This window comes from Megalops cyprinoides, chromosome 15 (assembly GCF_013368585.1).
Source record: "Megalops cyprinoides isolate fMegCyp1 chromosome 15, fMegCyp1.pri, whole genome shotgun sequence".
NCBI lineage: Eukaryota > Metazoa > Chordata > Actinopteri > Elopiformes > Megalopidae > Megalops > Megalops cyprinoides.
In genome coordinates this window covers 24,452,552-24,480,000 of record NC_050597.1, presented here as the reverse complement: position 1 = coordinate 24,480,000, position 27,449 = coordinate 24,452,552, and the positions used below count along the sequence as shown (strand labels likewise).

General features: G+C 52.3%; 1 protein-coding gene across 27 annotated transcripts in view; it reads left to right on the top strand.

The window, feature by feature from the left end:
* camk2g2 (calcium/calmodulin-dependent protein kinase (CaM kinase) II gamma 2) overlaps positions 1-27,449 on the top strand; it is an 80,135-nt gene that overhangs the window by 31,346 nt on the left and 21,340 nt on the right. For 16 of the 27 annotated variants that reach the window (XM_036546392.1, XM_036546394.1, XM_036546395.1 and 13 more), the window contains exons 3-13: positions 9,618-9,677; positions 13,818-13,872; positions 15,249-15,314; positions 18,259-18,331; positions 20,521-20,623; positions 21,163-21,246; positions 21,337-21,431; positions 24,419-24,541; positions 25,080-25,163; positions 25,354-25,396; positions 26,135-26,194. In XM_036546392.1, the coding sequence (XP_036402285.1) occupies positions 9,618-9,677; positions 13,818-13,872; positions 15,249-15,314; positions 18,259-18,331; positions 20,521-20,623; positions 21,163-21,246; positions 21,337-21,431; positions 24,419-24,541; positions 25,080-25,163; positions 25,354-25,396; positions 26,135-26,194 (846 nt within the window). The remainder of the gene's footprint in view (positions 1-9,617; positions 9,678-13,817; positions 13,873-15,248; positions 15,315-18,258; positions 18,332-20,520; positions 20,624-21,162; positions 21,247-21,336; positions 21,432-24,418; positions 24,542-25,079; positions 25,164-25,353; positions 25,397-26,134; positions 26,195-27,449) is intronic. The other 11 variants (XM_036546393.1, XM_036546398.1, XM_036546396.1 and 8 more) reach the window with 1 other exon arrangement.

Below are 27,449 nucleotides of genomic sequence, written 5' to 3'. Positions count from 1 at the left end.
GAGCAGGGGGGGGGGGGCTGTCAGCCTACACACACACACACACACACACACACACACACACACACACACACACACAGCTAACAGATGGACAGACAGACAGACAAGCATGGTCCAGGTGCAGATACGGTCATACAGACAAGCCAGGACACACAAATATGCACACAAACACAATCTCACACACAGACACACACACTGTTCCATCTGCTTTCCCCCTAGCAGTGGTGTGTGACAGTGTGCCGTTTCCACAACCACCCTGATTTAGAGCCCCCCCCCACCTTAGATGGAGGAGTAACATCCTACACCCCTGTCCCGAGGAGTGCCATTAGATTAACTGTTCTGGAGAGGGGTCCAGTTTCGCTCCAGCGTTTCGGCCGTAAGCGATCCGGATATTGGATGTCCAGCACTAATGCTGCTAGGTAATGAAGATATCTGAGATTGATTGCAAAGGTCTGCCTTAGAATGTTATAGTTTACATTCTGAGTGTTACACACGTTACGGCCTGGTACTGTGAGCAAAGTTTACCCTGACCTCAGGTTTTTTTTTATATTGTGTGAAAGAACATGTGAGTAACATGTAAGTAATACTATACTGTATAAATCCACTCAGAACTACACTGCACACCTTACACTGCACACCTTGCTAAAAGCCTTCTCCGCCTCTTCATACCATCTGTACATTATATGTTACGTATTTAATATTTATATATATATATATATATATATATATATATATGTATATATATATATATGTGCTGTATAGATATACAGAGTATGTATATACAACGTATAATGTGTGTGTGTATTTATATATCTATATTTCAATTTTGTCAGTTCAGTTCTGGACAACATCCAGTTCATTAATTGAATTACAGTTAATTCCTGGAATTGATATGGAATGGGTGTTTATCAGAGTTAAGTTACCCTTATGCGGTGAGGTGAGTTATGCAGTTTATCCTCTTACACAGCTAGATATTTACTAAAGGCCCTCAGCTTAAGGGTACAACAGGCAGCCTGGCAGTTAGGGGTTCTGGACCCTGTCATCCTCTCTGTGGAATGACCTGCCTTGCTGTAGGGCTGAGAGCTGTAGTCCGATCCCTGTAAACGCCCTCCTCCGGCCTCGTCTTTGACATATCCCAAGGCTAGACCTGCGTGTCCCCTGTGGCCAGGCTGGTCTCTGTCACGAATGCTTCCTCTTTCCCATTCTCTCGACTTGTGTCTTTGAATGGGGTTAGTCTGTGTGTCCGAGCATCTTTGTCCCTCGTGGCTGCTGCCCTCGAAGTGATTTTGTCCAGATTGCTTTCAGTATGTGGTCATGTCATGAAGCTACAGGCCAGCACTGGTTCTACAGGCCTTTAGAGATAGAGTCGGCTATGCTGTAGGGGAGGGGACGGCTGGCCCGGTGGATCTGGTCAGCTGTGCATTGATTGTGGACAGGCCGCAGGCATAGTTGAGGAGGTGATGATGTCCTCGCTCTGTCCAGTTGTGACCCTGTCCACTCTGTTGAGAGCAGATCATTCAACTTCTGACCGCTCTTTTTAAAGTAGGTTGGATGTTAGCAAGTAAATGGCCTTGTCACTGTCTTTTTTCCTGAACACGGTCAATTTTTGTTTCCAATGGGTGAAAAAATCTCACACAGTCCAGAACTCCCTCTACACGCAGAACCTGTCACGCTTCTCAAGCTGTTGTTCATGTGTATTGATGACAAAGAACCCATGAATTTGGGTTTTCTGGATTTTTTTCTGGATTTTTCTTCTTTTTTTGTTAATTGGCAAGCATTTAAATACAGATCAGAGTATTCCATTCTGGGAACTCCTGGTCAAATGCTTGGTCTCAGTCCTGCTTTAAAGTGTCGCTAGCATGGATCTGTGGAAAAATAAAAAGCTGGATAGGGGGAAGCGATTGGGTGGATGCGCCAGCATTGATCAGCAGGCCTTGTGAGGGCGACTGTGAGCGTGCTCAGCACGGCCCACTGAACACTTTCCCTGGGGTTCCCTGTCACAAACTTCTTAGCCTTTACCTGAGAGGGGGTTCCGAGTTCCAAGCAGGCGCTGACTTGGTAACTGTAACTTGGTAAACAGTAATTTTTTAGTAAGCGACTGAAAATTATTCTACAAAGGAGTGTCAGAAGGCCGCTTGCCTGCTGAGAACACACACCGTGACGTCCTGGAGACTGAGGGGACACCCCAGGTACCCAGGCGGAACATGCATCAGCATGGTTACTGTGGTGTGACCAGCATTACCCCCATTTCCTCTCAGGGGACCAATCATGTTTGATGGACTAGTAGGGGGAGGGGCTGGAGGAGCCCGCGCGGCCGCAGCTCAGATCCCAGTCCTGCTGTAGACAGTGGGAAAGTGACTTTCAGATGACCATTAACGCCACAGATGTCTGCGATGTGCTGTTTCTAAGAAGCGCGCTCCGTGATCGACAGCCAGCGGAGGTGCTGTGCAGTGTGTGGGAGCGGGAAGGGTTAAACATTCGCATTATTACATTATTGCCGTTTAGCCGACGCTCTTATCCGGAGCGACGTACACAGTGCATCTGATCAAGTGGCACGAGGAGTTGCACAAACAGGACAGCGCTAACCGCGTATGAGCAAGCGTCAGTGCTAAACATAGTGCTGAGATCACAAGTGCGTGCTGAGATCAACATGTGAATGCAATGGAATACGTGCAGCGTAAGAACTGTCATTGCAAATAGTGTGAGTGTGCGAGAGTGCCGATGTTGGTGTGTTGGAGCAAGAGTGTTAGTGTGAGAGCGTGTAAAATGTGAGAGTGTTAGTGTGAGATTGTGTAAAATGTGAGAGTGTGTAAAATGTGAGAGTGAGAGCGTGAGTGTGAGATTGTGTAAAATGTGAGAGTGAGAGTGTTAGTGTGCGAGTGTGCTAAATGTGAGAGTGAGAGCGTGAGTGTGAGAGTGTGTAAAATGTGAGAGTGAGAGTGTTAGTGTGCGAGTGTGCTAAATGTGAGAGTGAGAGCGTGAGTGTGAGAGTGTGTAAATGTGAGAGTGAGAGCGTGAGTGTGAGAGTGTGTTGCGTGTGAGCGAGTGTGTGTGAGTGGGGGAGAACAGCAGTGCATGGTAGATAGGGAGAGTGAGAGTGGGAGATGTGAGGGTACGACAGAGAGTGGGAGATGACTGTGTGTCGGAGGAATGCTTTGTGGATCTGTGCCCTTTTTTAAACAGATTCCGAGGGAGAGAGAGAGAGAGGGAGAGCGAGAGATACAGAGAGAGAGAGAGGGAGAGATACAAAGAGAGGGAGAGCGAAAGATACAGAGAGAGAGGGAGAGCTACAGAGAGGGCCCTGTGCTCAGCAGCTTCCTCTCTTTCTCACTGTCCAGAGCACACTCTTCCCTCTGCGGTCTGCCACTCCCCTGTCAGGGCCATCAGCAGGCTGTGTGTGAGTGTGTGTTCCCCGTGTATACCTACATCTGTGCGTGTGTGTGCATGTGCGTGTGTGTGTGTGCGCGCGCCCGGTGTGTGTATGTATGTGTGTGTGTGTGTGTGTGTGTGTGTGTGTTTGTGCGTGTGTGTATATGTGTGTGTGTGTGTGTGTGTGTGTGTGTGTGTGTGTGTTTGTGTGTGTGTGTGTGTGTGTGTGTGTGTGTGCGCGCGCGTGCGCCGGGTGTATGTATGTATGTATGTATGTATGTACGTATGTACGTATGTATGTGTGTATGTGTGTGTTTTTGTGCATGTGTGTGTGTGTGTGTGTGTGTGTGTGTGTGTGTGCGCGCGCCGGGTGTATGTATGTATGTATGTATGTATGTATGTGTGTGTGTGTGTGTGTGTGTATGTGTGTGTGCTCAGACTCTGAGGGAGAGGCAGCATTGACAGTGTGGTCAGAATTACAGCCAGCACGGCTGCTGTGTGTGCGTTTGTGCAGGGGAGAGCCTTTGAGCCCTGCCTAACCCCAGCGCTTTGAAGGCACTCAGTGTGCCCTGCCTGCTTTTTATCATCTGTCTATGTGTTGTATGTGTGTTTGTGTCTGTCTGTCTGTGTGAGCGCATGTGGTAGGTTGTGTGTATACATTTGCGCCTGTGTATGCATCCGTGTGTGTAAGCGCGCGTGTATGTGTGTTTTTGTGCGTGTGTGTGTGTGTGTGTATATGCGTGTGTGTGTGTATGTGTGTGTTTTTGTGCATGTGTGCGTGTGTGTATGCGCGTGTGTGTGTGCATGTGTGTGTGCATGTGTATATGTGCGTGTGTGTATGTGTGTGTTTTTGTGCATGTGTGCGTGTGTGTGTGTGTGTGTGTGTGTGTGTGTGTGTATGTGTCTGTGGGTATGGATGTGAGTCTCCTGCTCAGCAGCAGTAATGACACAGCAGCGTGGCAAACCCCCCCCCCCCCCCGGTTCACTGTTGCAAGAAATTAACCCCAGTGTGTATCAGAAATGCAGTCGGGCTCCTTCTTTGCAGTGCCACGCGGTGACGGGTGTACCTCGAGTTTCAGTCAGTGTGTGTGGACAGTCACTGCGAATGACTAGCGTCACAGATATGCTGCGGCTCTGAATTCCTGAAGGCAGACACAAAGCCTTCTGAAGAAGTGGGGTTATTTCTGTCCCTCATTTCGCAAAGTCACTCTGGAACAAGGGAACATTCTGCTCGGAGGGAGCTGATCCTCGGGAATGTTCTGGGGGAAGGACCACGAATGTTGCCCACCCCTGGGTCTGTTTGTCCTGTAGGCCGAGGCGGGCTGGGGAGAGACTCCTCTCTGCAGTGAATCTGAGAGCCTAATTGGAGGTTTTGTTGTCCCTGTTACCGAATCCCGATCCTGGGGGGAGGCAGGAGCGTGGCGGGGGGGATTAGAGAGGCGTGCTTCATCCCTGCCCTCTGTGTCCGGCTCCAGAGAGCGCACATCTGTCCCAAGCAGCCTAACATCTGGCCTCGGACTCAGCCTCGACACACCCCGCCCTCACCTGCTTACCCCAGCTGCCCCTCCATCCCCACCCCCTTCATCCTCACCCCCTTCATCCTCTACCCCCTTCCCACCCGCTCAATCCTCTCCCCCCCCCTCTCTGAACCGCTTTGTGCTGCTTGTATCCAGCAACCTTCTGCTAGAGTTTGGGTAGACAGAGAATGGATTAGAGAACAGTCAGGGGAGGCTAATTTTACAGAATCAAATTCTGCTGCTGCAGTTTGTGCGAGCGTGTGTGTGTGCGTGTGTGTGTGTGTGCGTGCGCGCGCGTGTGTGTCACAGCGTACCCCTTGTTATTCAGAGGCCACACCTCTCCGGATCTGAGGCTCCCGATGTTTGATACCAGGTGCTCGTGGGACACAGGGGCCTCACGTGATCGTGTGCAATTTCGCTGTCAGCCGACATCGTTTACGGGCCATTCAAATGCAAAATCAGTCAACGCACAGACGTGTGACCTAATTCTGGTCTGGCGAGCGATAACAGTCGCGTGCGGCGTGGCTCGTATCACCTGAGCGTCAGCCTCGCCCCTGCGTGCCGCAGAAGGCGCCCGCGGTGGGGCGGAGAGGCGCTGCCCGGTCCGCCCCGCTCGTGTTTGCATATCGGGGAAACGCTTCCTTTTATCACTCGTGATGATGACCGTTCCCGTTTCTGGCTTCCCCGCGAGGCGTCAGGTGCAGAGGAGGCTGGCTTCCCATGGTTTTGAGGCACGGTTCGGCGTTTTGAGGGAGCGCGGCTGTCCACCGTTGAGAGAGCTCCCGGTGGTTTAAAGTCTTTCTCTGCTGAAAGAGTGGCGGGAGCTCTCCGAGCCGTACAGGAGCTCTCTGTGAGAGGGTGGTGAATGAGCCGGTGTAATAATTGTTTGATCTCTTTATTGATCGTTGCTGTTTTATTTTATCGCTGGCCTCGCGCTAACCTCAGAGCTCCTGGTTTTTACAGCTGCTTGTGCCCGTGGCGAGGGTGTGAGGCGAGCTTTGTGAGGCTTTGCTGTGTTTTGCCGGCTCCTCCAATCCTTCGCTGTCTGCTGCTAGATTCATGTACAGCGCACGTCTGTAAAAGTATGGAAGTCTGGAAAAGCATGTGTTTGGCTGAGAGAAGGCCTAAATAGCAGCTTGTGATATCACACATTCATATTATCACGGTCATTTGGCGACTTGCTAAAGTGCGTATAAAAATGTCAAGCCAAGAGCAGAGACAGTTCTAAGTGTCACTAATCCAATAGTAGGGGTCATGAAACTTGAATGCGTACAGGTGAGAGAGATGGGCGGAGGTCATTTTTGGGTGATAGTGGGACACAGCTTACAGCTAGAGGAGAGAGGTGGGGGCGTCATGTTTGGGTGGCTATACAGGTGGAGGAGAGAGGTTGGGAGGAGGTCGTGTTTGCTGGAGGGGAGAGATGGGAGAAGGTTGTGTTTGGTGGAGGGGAGAGATGGGTGAAGGCTGTGTTTGAGTGAGAGAGGGGCAGCAGCGTACCGGTGAAGGGAGTGTAGCAGGGGTGGGTTTTAGCATGTCTGAGTGAGACGGCGGCGTTCTGTCAGAGAGAGGAGGGGGCAGGTGGAGTTTTGAGGATAAGGGGTGAAACTGGGCCAGGGCTGCTCTGCTCACAGGATTGCGTGACCCGGGCGACCTCAGCGCTGACTGACAGCTCGATGGGACCACTCTGGGCCACGTCACGGTCTGCCCTTTCTCTCTCAGCAATCACCCCTAAGCCCCAGAGGGGCTTTCCCTCCCTCTCCGGCTGCCCCAGACACACGTGCGAGTTTCCAGACATTGCGTAACGTTTTCTCAACGTCTGGATAATGTTCGCAACGCGATGCGAAGGGAGTTTTGACGTCCCCCAGAGCGCTGTGTCACAGGAGACGGGTGTTCACCTCTTTCTTTACCCACTTTTGTGCCCACTGTTTTCTTAAAAGGAAGACATCTCAGGCTGTTGCTGTAGATCTGGAAACTAATTTTACACCCATTGAGTTTCATATGTCAAAGGTCAAAGGTCAAAGAAGGGCTGTGCGAGTGCTAGCTCTCTCTCTCTTCCTCTCTCTATCCCGGTCTCTGTGTGTGTCTCTCTCTCTCTCTCTCTCTCTCTCTCTGTCTGTCTGTCTCTCTCTTCTCGGCATCTTGTCGTTGTTGCTTTGGGACTGTGAGACATTCGGAGGAAGCGTTGCGTGTGTCTCTGCCTGCCTCCGTTATCGGCTGGGTGCCCTCGCCCTCAGCCTGCCGGGTGAAGGCCCACAGCCGAGCACTCATGCGCTGTCACTTCATTAAAATAATGGGAGCCAATGGATGTGTCACGGACCGGGAACACGCATATCTTGTGTCGTTTGTCACTTTCCATTTGCACGGATGCCGAAATGAGCATCTTCCCACCGTAAACAGAGTCTCTGAACTTTAAGCTGAACCCGACAGCGTCACCCTCGCTGCCGCTGTCAAAGGGGACTTGAGGTCACTTCCCTGAGAAGGGATGCGCTTGACATCCAATCAAACACCCCCCCCCCCCAGTTTAAAGCCATCACACCTGTGCGCTTTCTCCAGACCGCAGATCTTTAAACAGGAGGGGGGGTGGGGGTGGGGGGGGGGTTGTCCAAGGTTAACACGGTTCGATTCACCCTCGGTCAGTAGCCGCGGTAACCACTCAGGGGATCAGAAAGAGTTAGTGAGGGGCCGCTGACCCTTCTTGTTTTGTCTCTCACCAAGTGAACTTATGACCGTCTTTACTTCCGTCAGCGTATAAACACCGACCCGTGCCCCGCACATGCCCACAGTGCAGCCTGCAGTAGCTCTGCACACTGAGAGAGGCGTTCCCATCCAGCCCGTTGTAATTAAACAACTGTATTTGTTTGTTGCACATCGTCATTCAGGGAGGCCAAGCACGCACGACTGCGTGTGATCCCTTTCAAACGCTGGGTATTTGCTAAAGCGGTTCAGGTTATTTACCCTCCTCGGCGTGTTCCGAGCACACAGTCAGGGTGTGAACCTCCCGCATGCTGGCGGCAAAATCAGTTCCGTAATCGCCGGGGGCGGCTCTGCCCACTCCCGAGTGGTGCGTCTCGGCCGGTTCCCCCTGCGCGGTGTTGGTTCCTCTAACGGTCGGGCGGGAGCGTTGCTGGAAAGCGGCAGCGGCGGGATGCGCGCCGGTGCTTTGCTGAGGCACGGCGTTCCGCTTTCGCCGACGGGCTGGGAGCATCGTCTCCCCCCGCTGAGGTCAGATTCCTCCCCTTCCCTTTGATTGTGAATTAGCGGCTGTGAATGCGGCGAGGACGAGCGCGGCCCTTGTGCTTCCAGAGCCGCGGATAGACTCTCTCCTCAGTGGAACCGGCTCAAGGTTGCGTGCGTTTGTGTGTGTGAGTGCAGGCGTGTGTGTGTGTGTGTGTGTGTGTGTGTGTGCGCACAGTGTGGCCTAGTCTTTTCACATTACATTACGTTACATGCATTTAGCAGACGCTCTTATCCAGAGCGATTTACAGCACAATAGGCGGGGTCGTTTCCTCTTTAACGCTCAGCTGACTACTTTTAGGCCTCTCTCTTCTCTGCGTCTTAGAGCAGGTGATGGCTGCATTAAACTCTTCCAGGCTTCCATGCTCATACTTGCCTTCAGATATGCTACACACGAGCAGCTACAGTTTTGACCGTGCCGTGTCCTTTGGCTTGGTGTCCAGGGCACCTCCTGTAGACACAGTCTGTGGCAGATCATTCATCGGGGGTAGCGGGCACGCCTCTCTTCTGTCTCTGTCTTTCCTTTTCTTTCTCTCTTTCTTTTCCTCTCCCTCTTTCACCCAGCCTTTGCTCCGTCTCTCTCACTCTCACATTGCATGTGCGCAAAGGGGCAGAACGGTATCATTATTCCTGCCCGACGGCCCCCGTTCTCCTGCTAATTGCGCAGATATCGGTGCCTCGTCACCATTACGCCGCGTACCCGCAGCGCCCTTCTCGTTAACGCTGGGGGTACAGGGATCTGTGTGCGTTCTGCATACGGCGCGCGGGAGAGCTCAGCGGCTCACAGGCGAGCCCCACGGCTGAGCTACAACGCCTCTCCCGGGCCAGTGACATCACCGGCGCCCGTTTCCGCGGCGCGGTGTGACGGCGTTGGCGGAGCGCCAGCCTGTGCTCGGCGTCCGCTGGTGCAGAGAACGGCGTTCCCCCCTGCGCTGGGCCGACGGGCGAGGCCGGCGCCGACGCAGGACGGAGCACCGGCGTTTCAGTGAGCACAGCCAGGCCGTTTTTACAGCCGTCAGCCACGCTGTAAAGCTGGGTCTTAATCGCTTTATAGACTCCTGGGCTTGCTGTTGTTGTCGTCGTCTCTCTGTTTTGTAAATGCAGTCGGTTTGGCCTTTACACTGATGCAGCAGTCTAGAAATCGTACATCACCGGGGGAGTGAAAATGTCCGCCACTGTAATCATGTATCACTGGAAGTGTGAAATCTTACGCCTCTAAAGCCTCTAAGTGTCGCTGACTTTGCAAAATCATGTTTTGCTGGAATCATGTATCACTGGGAGTATGACATCATGTTCTATTGAAATCGTGGTGCAGCGGGGAATATGAAATCATGTATCCCTAGAATCTTGCATCACAGATTGTGAAATCCTGTGTCACCGAAATCATGTCTAAGTGGGAGTGTTAAATCGTGTGATTTTGAGAGTGGGAAATCCTTCGGGTCCCATCAGCAGGTTGTTACTGTTTTTCACAGCACGCTTTGTCTTGTTTTCCTTTCTCAGATCATCAAAAACTGGAACGAGAGGCCCGGATCTGTCGTTTGCTTAAACACCCCAACATCGGTGAGTTTGCTTACCCAGCATGCACTGCAGCTCGGTTGTGTCTCATTTGAAACTTACAGCTGAAGCTGTTGTAACAGGTATCACATCAGAGTACTGGAAAGCCTTAGCAGTGCACAGGCCAAACTTAATGCAGAGGTGATTTCATGAATTTCCTGTATTTTGTGGCTTTTGTCAGCATTGGTCTATAATATAAAATTAGTTTTTTGTGAATTAATCATTTTATGTCCATTGCTTTTGGACTGTATCATGCGATATGAAATATTTTAATCTTCATGTGTTGTGCCCTGCAAATACTTCATGATTTGAGCTATATAAAATAAAGATGATGATGATGATCATGATGATAATATCTCAACTATTTTTAAATTTTATAATTTTTTGTAAGTAATAGTAGAGACGTAGGAAGCAGAAAATGCTTAACGCTCTTAATGTTTTTAAAAAGGTGATGTGACAGTTAACAGTGATGCAGCACAAAGCTGAGCGTTGCCCTTGCGCGATACGCTGAGTGTGGGCCGGCTCCGCAGGCTCCCTGGTTGCTGTGTAGCGGCAGTGTTTGGGTACGCCTGCTCTCTGTCAGCGCGCTGCAGTCAGGGAAGAGGGAAATGAAGGAGCGTGTCAGAGAGCCGATGGGGCCGGATTTGCATTGTGCGGCCCGCCGTGCACGAACCACCGAGCTCAAGTGCCAGACCTCCACCGCATGCAAACTCAGGGAAATCGCACTGCGCTGACGTCACCCCCTCGGGATCCGACTGTGCATGCGTGCGAGTGTGTGTTTTAGTGTGTGTGTGTGTCTGTGTGTGTCTGTGTGTGTCTGTGTCTGTGTGCGTGCGCATATGTGTGTTTTTGTATGTGTTTTAGTGTGTGTGTGTGCGTGTGTGTGTGTGTGCGTGTGTGTGTGCGTGTGTGCGCGCGTGTGGAAGCCTGCTGTTGTGTGGTCTTCTCCTGAACCCCGTGATCACCGGCTCTCCTGCTGAAGGTGGGGAGGCGGGAGAGCGGCGGAGAGGCAGAGCGAAGGAGAGGGGGATATAAATAGGCTGGTGAGGCGCGCGGGGGTGTGGGAGGTGGGCTGGTGGCAGCGGGCGGCCGCAAGCGTGGAGCAGAGCGAACGTGTAATTAAACACTGAGAGAGAGCGACAGCGAGGAGAGGAGAGGAGAGGAGAGGGGGCACGGCGGCCGAGCCTGAGGCCCCGCCGGGCCGCCGTCCTCCCAGAGGCGCGGCGATAATGATTAGCCCAGCCCTGTCCCAGAGCCCCTTTCTCTGCGACCGAAAGCACTGCCGACCAACCGTCCCGCTCAGTCCCCCGTCCCTCCTCAGCTGTCTCTGACCTTGTCTGCGGGCCTCTGCCTGTCTTTCTCTTTCTCCTCCCTTTCACTCTTTCTCTCTCTCCTTCTCTCCCCTCCTCTCTCTCCCTCTCTCTTTCCCCCTCTCCCTCTCTTTCTCTGTCTCTTCATCCCTCTCTCCCCTTGCTCTCTCCCTCTCCCTCCCTCTCTCTCTCTTCCTCCTCTGTCACTTTCACTGTTCCCCTGCTCACTCCCATTCCAATTTCAGCGTCCCAGATTGCTCTCCGTCCCCTAAGGCGCGTTCCCTCTCTCTCTCTCTCTCCGTGTCTCTCTCTGTCTCCGTCTCCGTCTCTCCCCTCGTCTCACCTCTCTCTCAAAGGGACAGCTGGTCATGTTTTCTGCTTGGACTGCAGATAAACTCTGAACAAAAGGAGCAATCGAGAAGGAGAGAGGCGAGCGCGTGCAGAACGCAGGGCCGCCGGCAGCAGCCCACCCTGACTCTGAGTCTCTCTCTCTTTCCCTCCTCGTCCCTCTTTCTCCGCTTCTTGCCCTCTCTCCCTCTCTCTCTCCCTTTCTCCCTCTTTCCCTCTCAGGGCAGCGCTGCTGGCTAAGACCCACCCCGACTGAGCCTCCCCTTCTTTTCCTCTTCCCCTCTCAATTCAGTTCAATTCAAGAAAGCTTTATTGGCATGAACGTTACAGCAACATTATTGCCAAAGCCACATACATAAACACATTAAAAAAAGAAAAAGAAGAAAAAAGAAGGGACAATTATGTTGAACAGAACTGAAATATTATATCAAAATATCACAAAATTGTCATAAAATCTTCCCCTCTCTCTCCCTCTCATCCCTCTCTCTCTCTCCCTCCCTCTCTATCCCTCTCTCTCTCCCCCCCATCCCTCCCTCAAAACATCTCTCACACCCCCACCCCTGGGTCTCTCTGCATCCCTCTCTCTCTCTCTCTCTTTCTCTCTCTCCCTCTCTCCCTTCTCTCCCTTCTCTCTCCTCTCTCCCTCTTTCTCTCCCTCTCTCCCTCTCTCTCCTCTCTCCTTCTCCCTCCCTATCTATCCCTCTTTCTCTCCCTCTCTAGCCCTCTCTCTCTCCCTTCTCTCCCTCACAGAGTGTAACACTGCTGGCTGCCCCCGCCCTCTGGGTCTCTCTCCATCCCTCTCTCTCTCTCTCTCTCTCTCTCTCTCGCTCTGTCCTTGCCCCCTGCCTGTCTCCCCTTGTGTGAGCTGTTCTGTGCTCTGCTGTACAAGGACAGTCTGCTGTGCTCTAAGGGCCTCTGTTAATCAGGGCTGGTGGGACGTGACTTGTTACACTCAGTACTGACGGGGGAGAGGGCAACCATGTGCACACACACACACACACACACATGTACACACATGCAGAGTCACATACACACATACACACGCGCACATGCACACATCCTGCTTCTGTGGCATGTAACCGTGTTGCTCATACACATACACTCAGACATTCGTCTCTGAACATCGCTTGGCCGGTGTAGTGACACACACAGCATCCACACAGTGTCCTGCTAGACTGTGCCCTGAGGGCGGAGGCTGGGAAGGCTTTGTTCCCTCTGCGGAATGACAGGCTCGGCAGGGCTTCTGGGCGCGGGGGACGGCCACAGCAGCTGCCACCTCTTAGCTCATAGCCCCTTATACCCACTGCCACATCTGACACCAGCAGAACCAGGCTGCACTGCAGCATCACTGCTCCTCTGTCCCTGGCCAAGCTGCCGCCCCCCTCCCCTCCATCGTTCACTCTCTCCCTCCCCTCTCTTTCCTTCTCTCTCTCCCTCTCTCTTCTTTTCCCCCTCTTTCTCCCTCTCCTCCTTATCTCTCTCTTTCTCATTTCCAGTCACTCTCTCCATTTCTCTTGCCCTCTTCCTTCTTCTCTGCCTCTCTCATTCCTCTCTTACTCTCTCATCTCTCTCCCTTCCTCCCTCCCTCTCTCACTCACTCCATCTCCCTCTCCCTCTTTCCCTATCTCCCCTCTGTTTTTCTCTCCCTCCCTGTCCCTCTCCCTCTCTCTCTTTCCCTCCTCATCTCTCCCTCTCTTCCTCTGTCTCTCTTTCTCTTGCCCTTCTCTCACTCTCTCTATCTCTTTCTCCCTCTCTCTTCTCTCCTTTTCTCCTTTCCTTTCTCGCTCTCCATCTCTTTCTTTCCCTCTCGCTCTTTCTCCCTTTCTCCCTTCCTCTCACCTTCACTGTCCCGGTCTCCCCCCTCTCTGTCCCTCTCCCCCTCCCTCTCTCACCATGCGCATCACAGCCTGACTCACCGGTCCTCTCTGAACGTCACGATGGCGTCAGGTGCGAGTCCTCTGGCTGGTCACGGGGGTTAATGCGTGTAACCCAGATTACATCTGTCTGTCTGAGGCGCGGGGCTCTGAACCCCCAGCTGGAAGGGGACGGCTCTTCCTAACCTTCTCTGGACACGGTAGTCGTGATGACAGGAACGGTGGGGAGGGGTTTGGAGGGGGGTGCTTTCTCCTCCTTTCTCCTTCCAGGAAGCAGAGCTGGGGGGCTGATATACCCCCGCTCTGCCCCCGCTGGAGAGCGGCTGACAGGCCGGGATAACTGGACGGTGAGGGCCCCCCGTCGCTCCTGACCCTGCTCTCCCACCTGCCATCTTTACCCTGGATCCGCTCAGACGTGTGGCCGTGATTAATGACTGCTGACGGCCGAGGCGGCTTGCCCGGGGGGGGTCAAGGGGGACGTGGAGCGGGGCACGTGCGTCACTCGGTGGCCTGGGCATGCAGGCGGTGGCGGGAGGTCGGGTTGCGCGTTCGTTGATGTCTCTCACTCTCTCTCTCTCTCTCTCTCTCTCTCACCTTCTCTGTCTCCCTGGCAGTCCGACTCCACGACAGTATCTCTGAAGAAGGCTTTCATTACCTCGTCTTTGATCTGTGAGTATACCTGCCCAGCCACACACACACACACACACACACACACACACACACACACACACACACACACACCGCATTCCTACTCTCTTTGCCGGCTGCAGCCCCCCTTGTGTGCGGTGCACCTCCTGAGTGTGTAGCTGTGTGGCACAGGGCTCAAGAGCAGCAGGCCAGTGCTGTAGTACCCCTGGGGATGGTACTTAACCTGAATCGCATCAGTACATATCCAGCTATATAAATGGATAACATGCTCAAATTGTAAGCTGTGCAAGCTGCTCTGGATAAGAGCGTCTGGTACGCAAATGTAGCATAATCAAGTTTGAATGGTAAAGTACTGAAACGCAAAGCCGCACTTGCTAATCTGAAACTCTTAAGGGCACAGAGGGAAGTTTTCTGACTTACAGTTGCAGTCGAAAGAGCTTAACAATTATCATTCAGCATGTTTGTCTAATTACACTTCTAAATTAGGTCATATTTTTGGGGTGAAGAAGCCAGGGTGAAAGTGAACTGCAGGCAAAGTGCTTGGCTGGACAAACTGTAAGGCAGTGAGTCACTGGGCCATATACGGTTGAGTTAGAAATGGTTGGCACGTCCAACCGCACGCTCGCCCTGGGACTTATTTGGTCACAGAATGTCCCAGGGTGCCTTTTTTCCCCACGGAGGGGGTTATTTGGTGACAGGCGCAGTCGCTGAATCTCCCAGCTACATGTCGTCCACTCGAAGCACACCGCCCCACAGATAACGAAGACAGAGCCACGCTTAAAACTTCGCTGGGTGCTCAGTGCATTGCGCTCCCTCTTGCTAATGACAGCCACTTTGCCTCCCTCTCCAACACTACAGAGATCAGCTTGTACCGCCTCTCGGGGGACGTGTGTCCGAGGTCGGGTCTCTGGTCTTTCCCCTGCGGTGCCTCCCCCCCTCCCTTCCTGCCCACAGACCTAAGTCAGGTGTTGGGAGGAAGGGCTGCTTGATCCCTCAGAACAAAGGGAAGGTGTACCTGTACATCCACAGTAAAAAAAAAAAAAAAACAATAAGCAAGAAAGCAGGCTGCTGCTGTTAGCAATGCTACCAGTACACCATTGTTGTGCCCTGTTAGAGCTGGTTTCACTATGGAGAACCACAAACAAATATATCAGCTGTCCACTGTAGGCCTTCGTCAGGCGATTCCTGTCAGCACGCAAGCCCTCTCCATTACACTTCACGCAGTGGTAACGTTAACCCCCTGGAAAAAAAGCTTTTCGTATCACACTCAAATATGCTGCCCCTGGTGGTGACTGATGTATGTGGCTGCATCTCTCCACAGCGCTGAGCGCTTGCGCATTGACGGCCCGTTGTTTTTCTCCCCGCTGAGTCTCCTGTTGGTTTCCTTCCCTCCGCAGTGTCACCGGTGGAGAGCTGTTCGAAGACATCGTTGCCAGAGAGTATTACAGCGAGGCCGACGCAAGGTGGGCACTAGAATTTACTGTTGCCATGGATACAGAGCAGCAGCTAGCAACGGGGAGGTCAAACTGGCGGGGGATTGGTTCGATTATGGAGACGCTCACACACACACACACACACACACACACACACACACGTGCGCACGCGCACACACACATACGCCCTTGTTGTCCTCACAGTTTGCGTTAAGCGCGAGTGACAATTCGCCGGCGAGAGACGCGGGCGGATTCGTCATCACGAGGTTGCATGTAACGGCACGTGTGGGACGCAGCAGGAGGAAACAGGGACAGGAGCGCATTGCGCACACACACACACACATACACACACACACACACACACACACACACCCTCTATTCCTGAAACACACTTCAGCTTACAGACACCCACCCAGGAAAAAACGGAAATGCTGATCGTGGATGAAGGCATGAAACATGAAGACATGAAATTTGGCTAATAGCAAATTCTGGGACAGTTAAGAAATTATCCATTATTTTTAAACAAATAAATTAAATAAATACATACATATTGAAATAAGACAGTGTCACTGTGAAGGAACGCCTTCACCTGCCTCCCAGAAACACAGCGATGAAATGAAAAATCTATAAAATAGCACAAGTTTATAAAACAGCACACGCTCACACACGCACACATACACACACACACACACGGTGGACCAGTAGTGTGTCTGGAGTCCCGCTGTTGGGAGTGTTTGCATTATTGTGCAGAGCAGACAGTAACGCCCTACAGGAGAAAGGAAATTGGAGTCGGATGTCTTGCAATCTCAGAGTGTTCTTTTTGAAATTACAGGTCACCGCTAGACATGGCCACAGTAGTCACTTTCTAGTAAACAAGACAGAAAAAAAAAACCAAGACAATCAAGTCTCTCAATTTGGTGGTGTGTACAGTGTAGGAAATGAAAACCTAAAATGTCTCTAAATTAAATACTCTCTAAATCTCTAAAAAAAACTTTTATAACAATATTACTTTTACATAATGCTTTGATGAGTCATTTTAGTTCTCATTGCATTTTAAACTACTGGCTAATGCTTAAATTTAAAAAGTAATTTCTATCACAGACTATGAAGTGATTTTGTAATGCAGAAAAGTTTAAGGCAGTATTTTCCATGATGTATGCCTGAGCAGCACCAACACGAAGCAGTTAGTGCAGGCCTACCTCTCTCCTGGGGCCCTGTCACCTTTAGGTCAGGCAGCATGTAGGGCAGCCCCATGGGGTCCACCCTGGGGCAAGCCATTGACTCCTGTGCTTAGTATTCTTCCTGCATAGGCTACAGCCTCAGCTCCATTCATTCCCTGCCCCTCCTCCTCCTCCTCCTTCTCCTCCTCCCTCTGCTCCCTGGCCTTTTAGCAGAGGGGTTAGGGCATCATTACTGCTGCCTTTCTTCAGGCGTTTGTTGACTCTGCCGTATATATATCACACCAAAGCCTTCCCAGCCGGCATACGATGAGGAGGGCAGGAATTTCACTCCATCAGGGAGCGGGCCGGGGGGGTGGGGGGGTTTTGTAGAGAACGAGAGCAGTCTACACAATGGGAGGGCATTGGCCCAAATGGTTAGTTACCCATGAAGTGTTATTGCTCTGCAGGGTACAAACACAGGCTGGGCTGAGCAGAACTGGCACTGTTCTTTTAATAAACAAAAAAAGAAGTAAAAAGAATCTGATGGGGTGCGAGGAAGCCTCTGGGACTATGACCTCGGACTGCCAGGGAGAGAGGGTGAGAGAGTGAAAGAGAGAGAGTGAGAGAGAGAGAGAGCTGGGGAGAAAGAGCAGAGGAGGGAAAGAGTTAGGAGCGAGAGACAGAAAGAAATGGAGGAGAGGAGATAGAGGATAGAAGAAGGAGTGGAGGAGAGAGGGAGGTAGATAAAAACAGGGAGAGAGAGAGTGAGGAGAGAGGGAGGGGAGAAGTAGAGAGAAACAGAGGGAGAAAGAGGGAGAGGGAGAGGCTTGTTTGCTGGTGAGGGCTCTGGTGCCTGTTTGATGGAATGGAATGCAGGCCGCAGATTTAGCCAAATTTGGACACAAGAAACGCTTTTCTCCCGATCGCTTGAAAGCAAAACACGAGAGAATATTTTAAGAGCTTTTATTTCTCCCTCGCTCCATCTCTCCCTCTCCTCCTCCATTATATTACCTCTCTTTGTGTCATGGCTTCTTCCATCCCCCACTCCACGCTGTGCCCCCCCGCCAGCCCCCAACCCCCAACCCCCACCCCCAACCCCCAGTCAATGCTTGTCATGTTATAGGCTTAGGCTTCATGGACAGACCAGGGGATGTTTACGAGGGGTTTAAAGAGAACAAAACCAAGACCATTGCACAGACAACACACACCCCCCCACCCCCGAAACTGTTCCATCACCCTCTGCATCGCCCCCCTGGCCTGGCTGGGAACAGCGGCCTCTGTGCACCGTGCGGCCCCAGGCCGTTCTGTGGGCCGGCTCCCGCCGCAGCGCGTCCTTTGATGTACCCAGAGGGCCGTGGTCACCGCTCTGCGGGCGGGAACATCAGATAAGTGGCAGTGGCAGTTACTGGCAGCAGCGGGTCAGAACAGCCTGAAATCAACAACGCAGCGCCACGAGCTCTCCTTAAAAAGTCATTTATGAAGCGAAGACAGAAAAAAAAAAAACACGACAAAAAAGCTGTTTGGCTGGAGTAACAAAGAGATTCTGCTTACCCAGGCAGAGGGAGCGTGAGTCATGTGACCACTTCTAAACGTCATTATGTGAAATATATTTTGGCAAGGAGGCGAGATGCCGAATGTCATTCCCTCTTGCTTTCTGGGCTCTTTATGTGTCAGGATTTGTGATGGTTGGTACCTGACGAAACCAGGCAAGGTGCTGCCACACACACACACACACACACACACACACACACGTGCGCGCCCGCCCAGTCTGTCAGTAATTTGTGCTGATGCGGCCGTCTCTGTCCCTCCCTCAGCCAGTGCATCAATCAGATCCTGGAGAGCGTCAATCACATCCACCAGCATGACATCGTGCACAGGGACCTCAAGGTGAGTAACCATCGCCACGGCAACATCACGGATTAAGGCTGCATCGCCGTCTCCATGGCGACGTGCTGCGTCACGTTTCTTTTCTCTTTTTTTCTCCCCCCCCTCCTCCTCTCCTCCTCTCCGCCTCTCCGCCTCTCCGCCTCTCTCTCGCCAGGGCTGATTGCTTTCTCATAGGAGGCTGAGCGCTTCCTCGGCCTCTTCAGGTGCTGAAAGTCTCTCTGCTCGTCTCGAAATGTCAGAAAGGCGGACCTCTCCCGCAATTAAACATGCGCCTGCTGTAGTGTGAAAGGGCCCGTGAGCGTTTCTGTGGAGAAGGGGGAGAAAGGCGCAGGCTCCGGCGACCTCTATTTCGTGTGGGATTATGCGCCCTGCGCTCGACGGCTCATCTCCCAGTGATTATGAATTGATAGAAAAAAAGGCACGACGTGGCCTGCGTTGTGCGTGTGGAGTAAGCCGTCTCGGAGGGAGCTGCCTCGGCGTTGTGGGCAGGGTCGGGCTGGAGCGCAGTGCTTTTATACATCTGCTACTTTTATACGTGTGTTTTCACTCCAGATCGCTGGCCTGGCAGTCTTCTGTGAAAAGCCGTGGCTCACCCTGCAGACTCATCTCGCCCGTACCAGTCTCGCCTAACAGACCTGTGTCTCTCATTCACAAACATACACAGCCCCACTGTCTGAGTCCCCCCCCTAGCTCAATCTAACCCTCGCGAATGCCCCCCCCCCACCCCTAGCTGCGGGCATGCCACCTGCCTGGCATTGACCCAGGCCCCGCGAGCCGTAGGTAAACAAGGGAGAGGTGTGCGGCGGGGGGGGGGTTGCCACAGCAACGGGCGTGACATCACGGCTGCGCCAGCCCCGGACCGTAGGGGGACTCATTATGCCACCTCTCATTCATCACACTGGTGTCATCACTCCTCTTTCCCCGGTGACAGAGGAGACGTGACAGAGGCGTCGAGCGTACCTCCCTGCACGCAAACCGAACACCCCCTCAGGGGTCCGGGGGTCGTGCCACGCTGTACGCAGCCCCCCTTGAGGGGCCAGGTGCCTCCCCCCGCTCCCCTAACACTGGAAGCCCTGTCCGCGTGGCTAGCCTAACAAGCCTGCTGTCTAACCTTTAATAACACGAACCCCAGAGGAATATTAAGCCATGAGACTCCCTCAGCGCTCCAAAACTCTGTTTCAGCAGAGCACCTCGTTACCATATTTCTGTGGCCACGGAGTGGGGGGGAAGAAAAATAGAATTAAGGACTTTTGAAGGGACTGACCTTTTTCTGAGGGCGTCTGACTCTCCCAGTCCAAATATAGAGGTTTTTTTGCAAAAGGTCACGCTAGGTTAACCTGTGCTAAAACGGTCCCCGCTTAAAACATAAACAAAAGCGCTTGGCAGCTCATGTTCTGTGAAAGCAGCTGGACCTCGGTGGCACTGCAAGGGTTTGCTTTCGTCTCCGTCTTCGTGTTTTTTTTTCACTGCCCCCTAGTGTTTGTTATTGATACAGCAAGGCTTTTAGTGTACAGTGTGGAAGGTGCCAGCAGGACAGCATCACACAGGAGGTTGGGGAGGGGCGTCTCGTGTGCACCGACCGGCTCCGCGGTCGCTAAGGCCCAGCCGCAGCTGAGCAGGGGCCCGGGAAAGTGCTGAGCGTAGCAGCGCTGCGGGTCGGGCCGCGTGAGTCAGCGCGCAAACTTAGCGTGCAGAGTCAGGGTGAAGACGCGAGCAGCATGGGAAGGTTCGGCCTCCGGGCTGGGCATCGGGGGACAGAGCTGCTCAGGGTTTCTGTGGCGCGGGGCTCTGGCGTGACTCGGTCTGAGGGCGGAAACCCCATAACCGTCTGGTGTTCAGCACGGATGCTCTGACCGCAAGTTGTTGAAATTGATGTCCCTCCCCCAACCCCCCCTGCCTGGTTGGGGCTGACCTTGCTGCGGTAGGAAGGTGCCCTGGTGCTGTGCTTGTGAACATGGGCAGAGAGGATGTCTCTCTGTCACCCGCCTTCTGATTTTTTAAAATGGTTTCACCTTTTCACGATGCTGTTAGAGGGTGTGTGCACTGTGGTAGTGTTGCTGACACTACCACACTACACTGTGCTGATGCTTGCACAGTGTTTGGGTGAGAGGATTTTGCTCTGTGTAGGTAATTTTCTACCCCTCTTTGTGACTGTCTGTCTGTCTGCTTGTCCGTCTGTCTGTCTGCAGCCAGAGAACCTGCTCCTGGCCAGCAAGCTGAAGGGTGCGGCAGTGAAGCTTGCTGACTTTGGCCTGGCCATCGAGGTTCAGGGAGACCAACAAGCATGGTTCGGTAAGAGCATTCCACACCTCCGTCACTCGTCCAAGCCTGCACTGTCGGAGGCTGACCATTGGTTAAATTGGACTGCCGTGTCTGTTTCAGCTTCTCCTATTGGTGAAAGTGCCAGCTGCAGCTTTTCCTATTGGCCACAGTGCCAACTGCAGCTTCTCCTGTTGGTCAAAGTGTCAGCTGCAGCATCTCTTATTGGTTGAACTTTCAGTTGTAGTCGCTGTTCGCAGCGCCGTTGACATTTTATTGTGTGTATTGCATAACAGGAAAAGAACACAGCTTGGCAGACTATCGTAATTCATACTCGCAAGTGCAGAAGGATCCATTTTGATCATCCAGAGTGCTGGCGCACAGATGCTTTGTCTTCTTAAACTGCGGATAATACTAAGTACTTTCTGTGTGAAACCGATGGTAGTGATTTGCGCAGGCAGTAATTAGCAATGTTGGTTGTGTTCCTCACTGAGGGAAACGCGGGACCAGGAGGGGGTTCTGGTCTGGTGGCGGTCTGGTTCCCCTGAGATGACTCGGCTTTTTCTCCGCAGGGTTTGCGGGCACTCCGGGCTACCTCTCCCCAGAGGTCCTGAGGAAGGACCCCTACGGCAAGCCCGTGGACATCTGGGCCTGCGGTGAGTCCTCCAGCCTTCTGAGGCACCTGTCCCAGCATGCCAAGCTGGCGGCCAACAACCTGGTGTAATGGCCCCTGTGTCTCCGTACAGGTGTGATCCTCTATATCCTCCTGGTGGGATACCCGCCCTTCTGGGACGAAGACCAACACAAACTCTACCAGCAGATCAAGGCTGGAGCGTACGACGTGAGTGCTGTTTTATTGAGCAGTTAGCTGTAGTCTAAGGCAGAGGTGGCAGTCCCTGGGCCTCCTTGGCTGGAGTGGTTCTGATTTTGGAAGCAAGCGGAGAAAGTAAACAGTTTCCCTCAGACACTGACTGGCTTACTGAGAGACTGAATGTCTGGTTGATTCATAACCTTGTTCATTTACAATATTTTACCACTAGAGGCACTAGAGGGTGAAAGGTTTTGTAAAGCAATGATTAGTTGCTAGTTCACAAAGTGCCTGCAATAGTAAACCTCTTTTGGCCTTCAGACATGAGTGGCTTTCCCATGCTGGATGGCCTTTACTTCACTGATATGACATGAGAGGTCTCTTAAAAGCTGGATGTTGGTGCCATGTCTCACTTCCAGACACGCTCAGGCTGTATGTTCAGTCTCAGTGGAGATGCGTGCTTGGCTCTGCCCGTTCAGTGGGGGATGATGAGAGCTTTTAGCAGCGCCGGTGATTAGCGTGAATCTGATGGGAGGAAGTATATGGCGAAAAAGGGTCTGAAGGAGCCTCCGGGGAGGGCGGTGCTGAGGGGGTGGGGCCCTGAAAGTGTCACTCCCCCTGTCTGTCTGTCAGTGCGGGTGAAGCCCTGCCCGCTCTGTAAAAGCAGACGGACTCACAGACGTGGCGGGCGCCCCAGGTTCCCTCAGCCAGGCCATCTTCCAGTCTCACTCCCACGCAATCCTGAAGGGGGTGTGTGTGTCGGGGGGGGGGGGGGGGGGGGGGGGTGTTAGCATCGATCCAAATGGACCGAGTGTGTCAGCCGCTAAAGGGCCCAGATTGACGCTCTCGTTAATTTTTAATTGGCCGCAATTGAGAGCTGCGCTACCGGTATTGATCCGGTCAGGACTGCCAGACGCATTGCAGAGAGAGGGGGTGTGCCGGACAGGCTGTGCCGGGGGTGGGGGGTGTGGGGGCATGGGGCGTGGGCAGATGCCACCCTCGCGCACTCTCATGGACGATCTCGAAAGTGCCTGATTAAAGCTCGCCCCGGTCTGAGCAGTCAACCTGCAGTGAGGTCTCCTCGGCCCGCCCCCGCCGAACATAAATCAGAGACGGACGCTAATACGATGTGGTCCTCAGTCTTGGTTGTTATCCAATCAGGGGAAGCCCGGTGCTTTTCTGTGAGGTGGGTGGGGGGGGGTGGATTGGGTTTATGGCTCTGGTGTCTCCCTGCAGCAAAAAGCCTGGCACAGGGGAAGGGAGAGTGGTCTGCCGCAGGACAGGAGGTGCTGTCTGTGTCTGAGAGGAGCAGCCTGTGTGGTTTTTACCCCCAGTCTTCACACATTCACATCAAAATAGCCAGTAATTCCACATTCAGGGGAAACTATTAAAAAGAAATGAATGTACATGATACATGTAAGCATATGCTAATCGTATGTTTATTTGTTTTTAATGAACTGCGGATTCCACCGCTGTGAGAGGGGAGCGAAGGTTTTTTTTTCCTCGAAGTAACGCTGGAAGGATGTGCTGGCGCGGAGGACGGTCTGAGGGAGCTAATTAGCAGAGAGGATGGGGCAGAAGTGGCAGCCGGCCCCGCGGCGCCGCAGCGACGTCATTCTCGCGTCTCTCTCCCCTCGAAGCGCGCTTCCCCGTGTAACACCTCGCCCGGCAGCCCGAGCGGAAGCGGGAAAAGCGATCCGACGTGTCGCCGGTGCAATCACGGCGGCGGGAGACGCGTGAGCCGCGGGGAGGCATAAATCCATGTTCTGAGGACAGATTAGATGGATTATTTTAATGAACGTACCATGCGATTCAATTACAAGTTCCATTAAGTGACAGGATCGCATGTTTGGAGTTTTTCAGCCCCTACCACCCCCCCACCCCATGCCTCCATGCCTCCGTGCCCTCCACGCCCTCCGCGGCCCGCTGTCTGCCACTGCGAGGCAGGGTGTGACAGGGGTCCTCCATCTGGAAGAGATGTGATTACAGGACCAGCCGCTGCATTAGTGCGGGCGCTGGGTGCAGTGGAAGACAGCGCCGTGACGCTCCCTTCCTCCCGCGGCCCTTCAGTGGCTCTAATTGAATTAATCTCCACCGCAGAGGGCATCGATCAGCGGAGCGCGCTGTTTGCGGCCAAACGTCTGCTCTGTGCACGTGTGTGTGCGCGCTTTTGTGTGTGTGTGTGTGTGTGTGTGTGTGTGTGTGTGTGTGTCTGTGTGTGTGTCTGTGTGTGTGTGTGTCTGTGTGTGTGTGTGCACGCGCGCATGCTTTTATTTGTGTATATGCATGTGTGTGCGTGTGTGTGTATGTGTGCATGCTTTTGTGTGTGCATGTGTGTGTGTGTGTGTGTGTGTATGTGTGCATGCTTTTGTGTGTGCGTGTGTGCGTGTGTGTGTGTGTGTGTGTGTGTGTATGTGTGCATGCTTTTGTGTGTGCGTGTGTGTGTGTCTGTATGTGTGCATGCTTTTGCGTGTGCGTGTGTGTGTGTGTGTGTGTGTGTGTGTGTGTGTGTGTGTGTGCATGCTTTTGTGTGTGCGTGTGTGTGTGTGTGTGTGCGCGCGTATGCTTGCTTGTATGCTTGTATGTGTGTCTGTGTTCATGACTAATTGAGACCTGGTGGCTGAAGTTTCAGTGGCTAGGCCTACTTGAATCTCAGCACAGACCCCTTCATTCTGCTGTGGGTTAGAATTTCATAAAACAGATTCTGGGATCTCATATCCAAAGAAACTGTATTTCCCTGCATTTTTGGAACTCCCTGCATTAATTGGTGGTTGTCCAAGAAAAGCAGATTTCCCATTCTATGAAAATGCTGTCTTTAATTTTTTATGAGTCAGCCGTGAGTCAGTCCTTGTAGACCAAATGTATCTGCTCCTGCAAAAAGCTTCTGGTTGTGTCCCTGAAGTGTCTCAAAAGCATACGAGTCTGAAGAGCTGCCCGGAATCTTCCGGAAAAAAGGTTGCGGTGGTTCTGTGGCTCGCCGTGACGTCCCATGCTCCTTTTACTCTCTCTGTGCACCCCAGTTCCCCTCTCCCGAGTGGGACACGGTCACCCCTGAGGCCAAAAACCTCATCAACCAGATGCTTACCATCAACCCGGCCAAGAGGATCACTGCTGACCAGGCCCTAAAGCACCCATGGGTCTGCGTAAGTACCTTTTTACTGCTGCCTAAAATCTAGACGCCCCCTTAGCTCAGACTAATGTAAACATATATTCACATAAGACCTTTGATTTATGCTGTATGGCGCCCACTGCACAACTCTACACTGAAGAGACCTGCTGAACATGTAGTGGATCTACAGTGTGTGGATAGGTAGTTTTCTAGTTTCGTGTGGATATATACCGTATCTTACTGACTTGGTGATCTCTGCTGTGCCCAGTAGGCGGTCTGCTGTCTGCGTTTTTAAAGGCATCTTAGCTAGGGTTATGAGTAAAATGAAAACAAACTCGTTATATTGGATGCATCAAGAGCTAATAAATCAGCCACATCTGGGCCATTTACTTGATGAGTGTTCGGTATGTCCAACTAGGCTCTTTCCCTGAGGTTTGTTTTGAGGTACTTTTTGACTTGTTGACTTTTTCCTGAAAACTCTACTGAGAGCCCCTCGGGCACGCTAAGCATGATGCATTTCTCTCTCCCCATCTTTCGCTTTCTGTCTCTCTCGTTCTCTTTTTCCCATGAAGCAACGCTCCACTGTGGCATCCATGATGCATCGCCAAGAGACCGTGGAGTGTCTGCGCAAGTTCAACGCCAGGAGGAAACTGAAGGTGGGACTTTTTTTGAACTCTCTTCCTTTTTGAATGAATCAGCCCCAGCCATCTTCTAAATGAATGAATGGAAGTCAACATACAGGAAAAAAAGCAATGTTTTGTTTAGTGTGAATTCAGCAAGAAGATTTAAAAGACAAACCTGGAAAGCGTTCCCGAGTTTGACCACATTCTCCGTTCTGTTTTTCAGGGAGCCATCCTCACCACCATGCTTGTGTCCAGAAATTTCTCGGGTGAGTAGATGGAGGGAGAAGTTCCGACACCGACGTTGCTGCAACATTGACAGAGCATTTGCAGTGTGTACTCTCTGGAGCCCGGCAAACAGAAGGCACAGCCCATTACTGGCTTGCGGTCCATTAGAGGATTCTCCAGTGCCTTAGGATGGTTCACACTAAACAATGATAACGATGGTAAACTTTGGAAAACGGTGACCTTGTCACATATTAACCTTCAGTGCCATTAGCGTAAGGTGACCAAGTGGTTCACCTGGACTCCCACTGGTTGGCTTTAAGCTTCAAGCTGTCTTTTACAGTAGGATGTTGCAGAGCTCTCAAACTCACTGCACAGTGCTTTCACTGCTGGCCCTCTGCTGTCGGATATGTTTTTCACTTCACGGCTCATTGGCCGTATGCACTATGTTAGAGAGAACATGTTTTTAGTATCATCAGCTATATTTAGCTACGGTCAAAGTATTTAAATGCTCTGTGGTGAATGTGTCTGTGTGGACACAGCTCGCCCATTTGGGGGCACCGACTCTCTGTGCAGAGTGAAAATTGCCGTTGACGTAGGTAAGTAAAGGTAAGAATAGGTTCAAGGGCTTGGCCCTGCCCCCTCTCATTGTGATGTCACATTGTGGGGAGGGGCGGGGCTTGGGGAGCAGCGGGGTGAAGAGGAAATTGACCAGTTGCTTCAGTAAGGCCACAGGCTCTGTCAGCGGGCTCCTCCCAACTCAACGCCTCTCTGTCCAATAGTGGGCCGGCAGCACACCAGCCCTGCCGCCACCACCAGTACCGCCGCGCTGGCGCAGGAAGGTACGTCACGGGGGAGGGGGGGGGGGAGGGCTCTGCCCCCGGTGCCCCTGCTCCACCCAGCCAGCATGCCGCCCGGGAAGCCTGCCCCGCCCGCGATCACGCCCCGGCACGCGCACACTTGACTGGGCATCCCATCCATCCAGCCCGCAGCACGCCCCATCCCACACACACAGACCCGCCCGGGGTTAGCGCCATGCGCCCGACACGCCCCCCCATCCCCCCGCGCATGGTGCCCGTGCGACGGGGCGCAGCTTTATTGGGCGGTCGGTGGAGGCCCTGCCTGCAGTCATTGGGTCAGCAAGCCAGTGGTTACAAAACTCCAGCAGAGAATTCTTATGTTCATGTCTGTGTACAGAGCAGATTCAGCAACAGGCTGTCCAAGGACCAATGGGGATCAATGATCAGTGACCATGTGTATGCTCAGATTCTGGGTCTCTGTAGAGGCTGTAAAACAAGAAAATAAAACTCAAGGGGAAGGCAAAGGGTGCCCCTATTTGTTGTAGCAATCGATGTAATTCACGGAAGTGACATTCAGAACTCCAGCTCCAAATTTAGACTTATTATCTCTGGATAAACATACCACCCGTTTCTAAATCCAGCCAGCAGGCACCTTTCAGTGCATGGCTTTACAGTGTATCAGGTAATGGAAGAAATCGTCCTTTAGCCTGGCATTTAAATCAATACAGTCTGTTGTGCAGGTTAGTCTACACAGTCACTTAGTGCTGAATGTCAATAAGGTCACTGGCCTTGCCTGTCGTGAGTCAATCCCTTTAAGTATTTATCGCACAGGCAACTCTTTTGGACCAGTGTCGACATCGGTGCACTCTCAAAGAGAAAACAACAGAGTATTATGTTTAGTTTTTTTTTAAATAAAATGTGCTTATGTTATTTAACTTTTCATTACTCCCCTTTCCTTGTATTAATATAAAGTTTCATCTTAATTAGATCAACTCACATTGTCCTCCATAACCATTTTATACTAATGAGAAAATTGACCCAAAAATGTCACAATTTTCTCTGTCCTTCCAGTTTAAGCGCAAACTCCTAGGCAGAAGAGGCAACCAGTATCAAACCCACTGCATCCATTTGAATATGTTCACAGTGTCGGGCATTGCAAGCCAGCATGTCTTATCAGCCTGCATGGGAATTCGAATGCGTTTGGTTCCATTCTTGCCTGCCAGTGGAATGCCAGTTTTGGGAGGGGGGGGGAGAGGGCGTGTCTGTGACATCATCGACAGATTGAGGGGAGGTTACC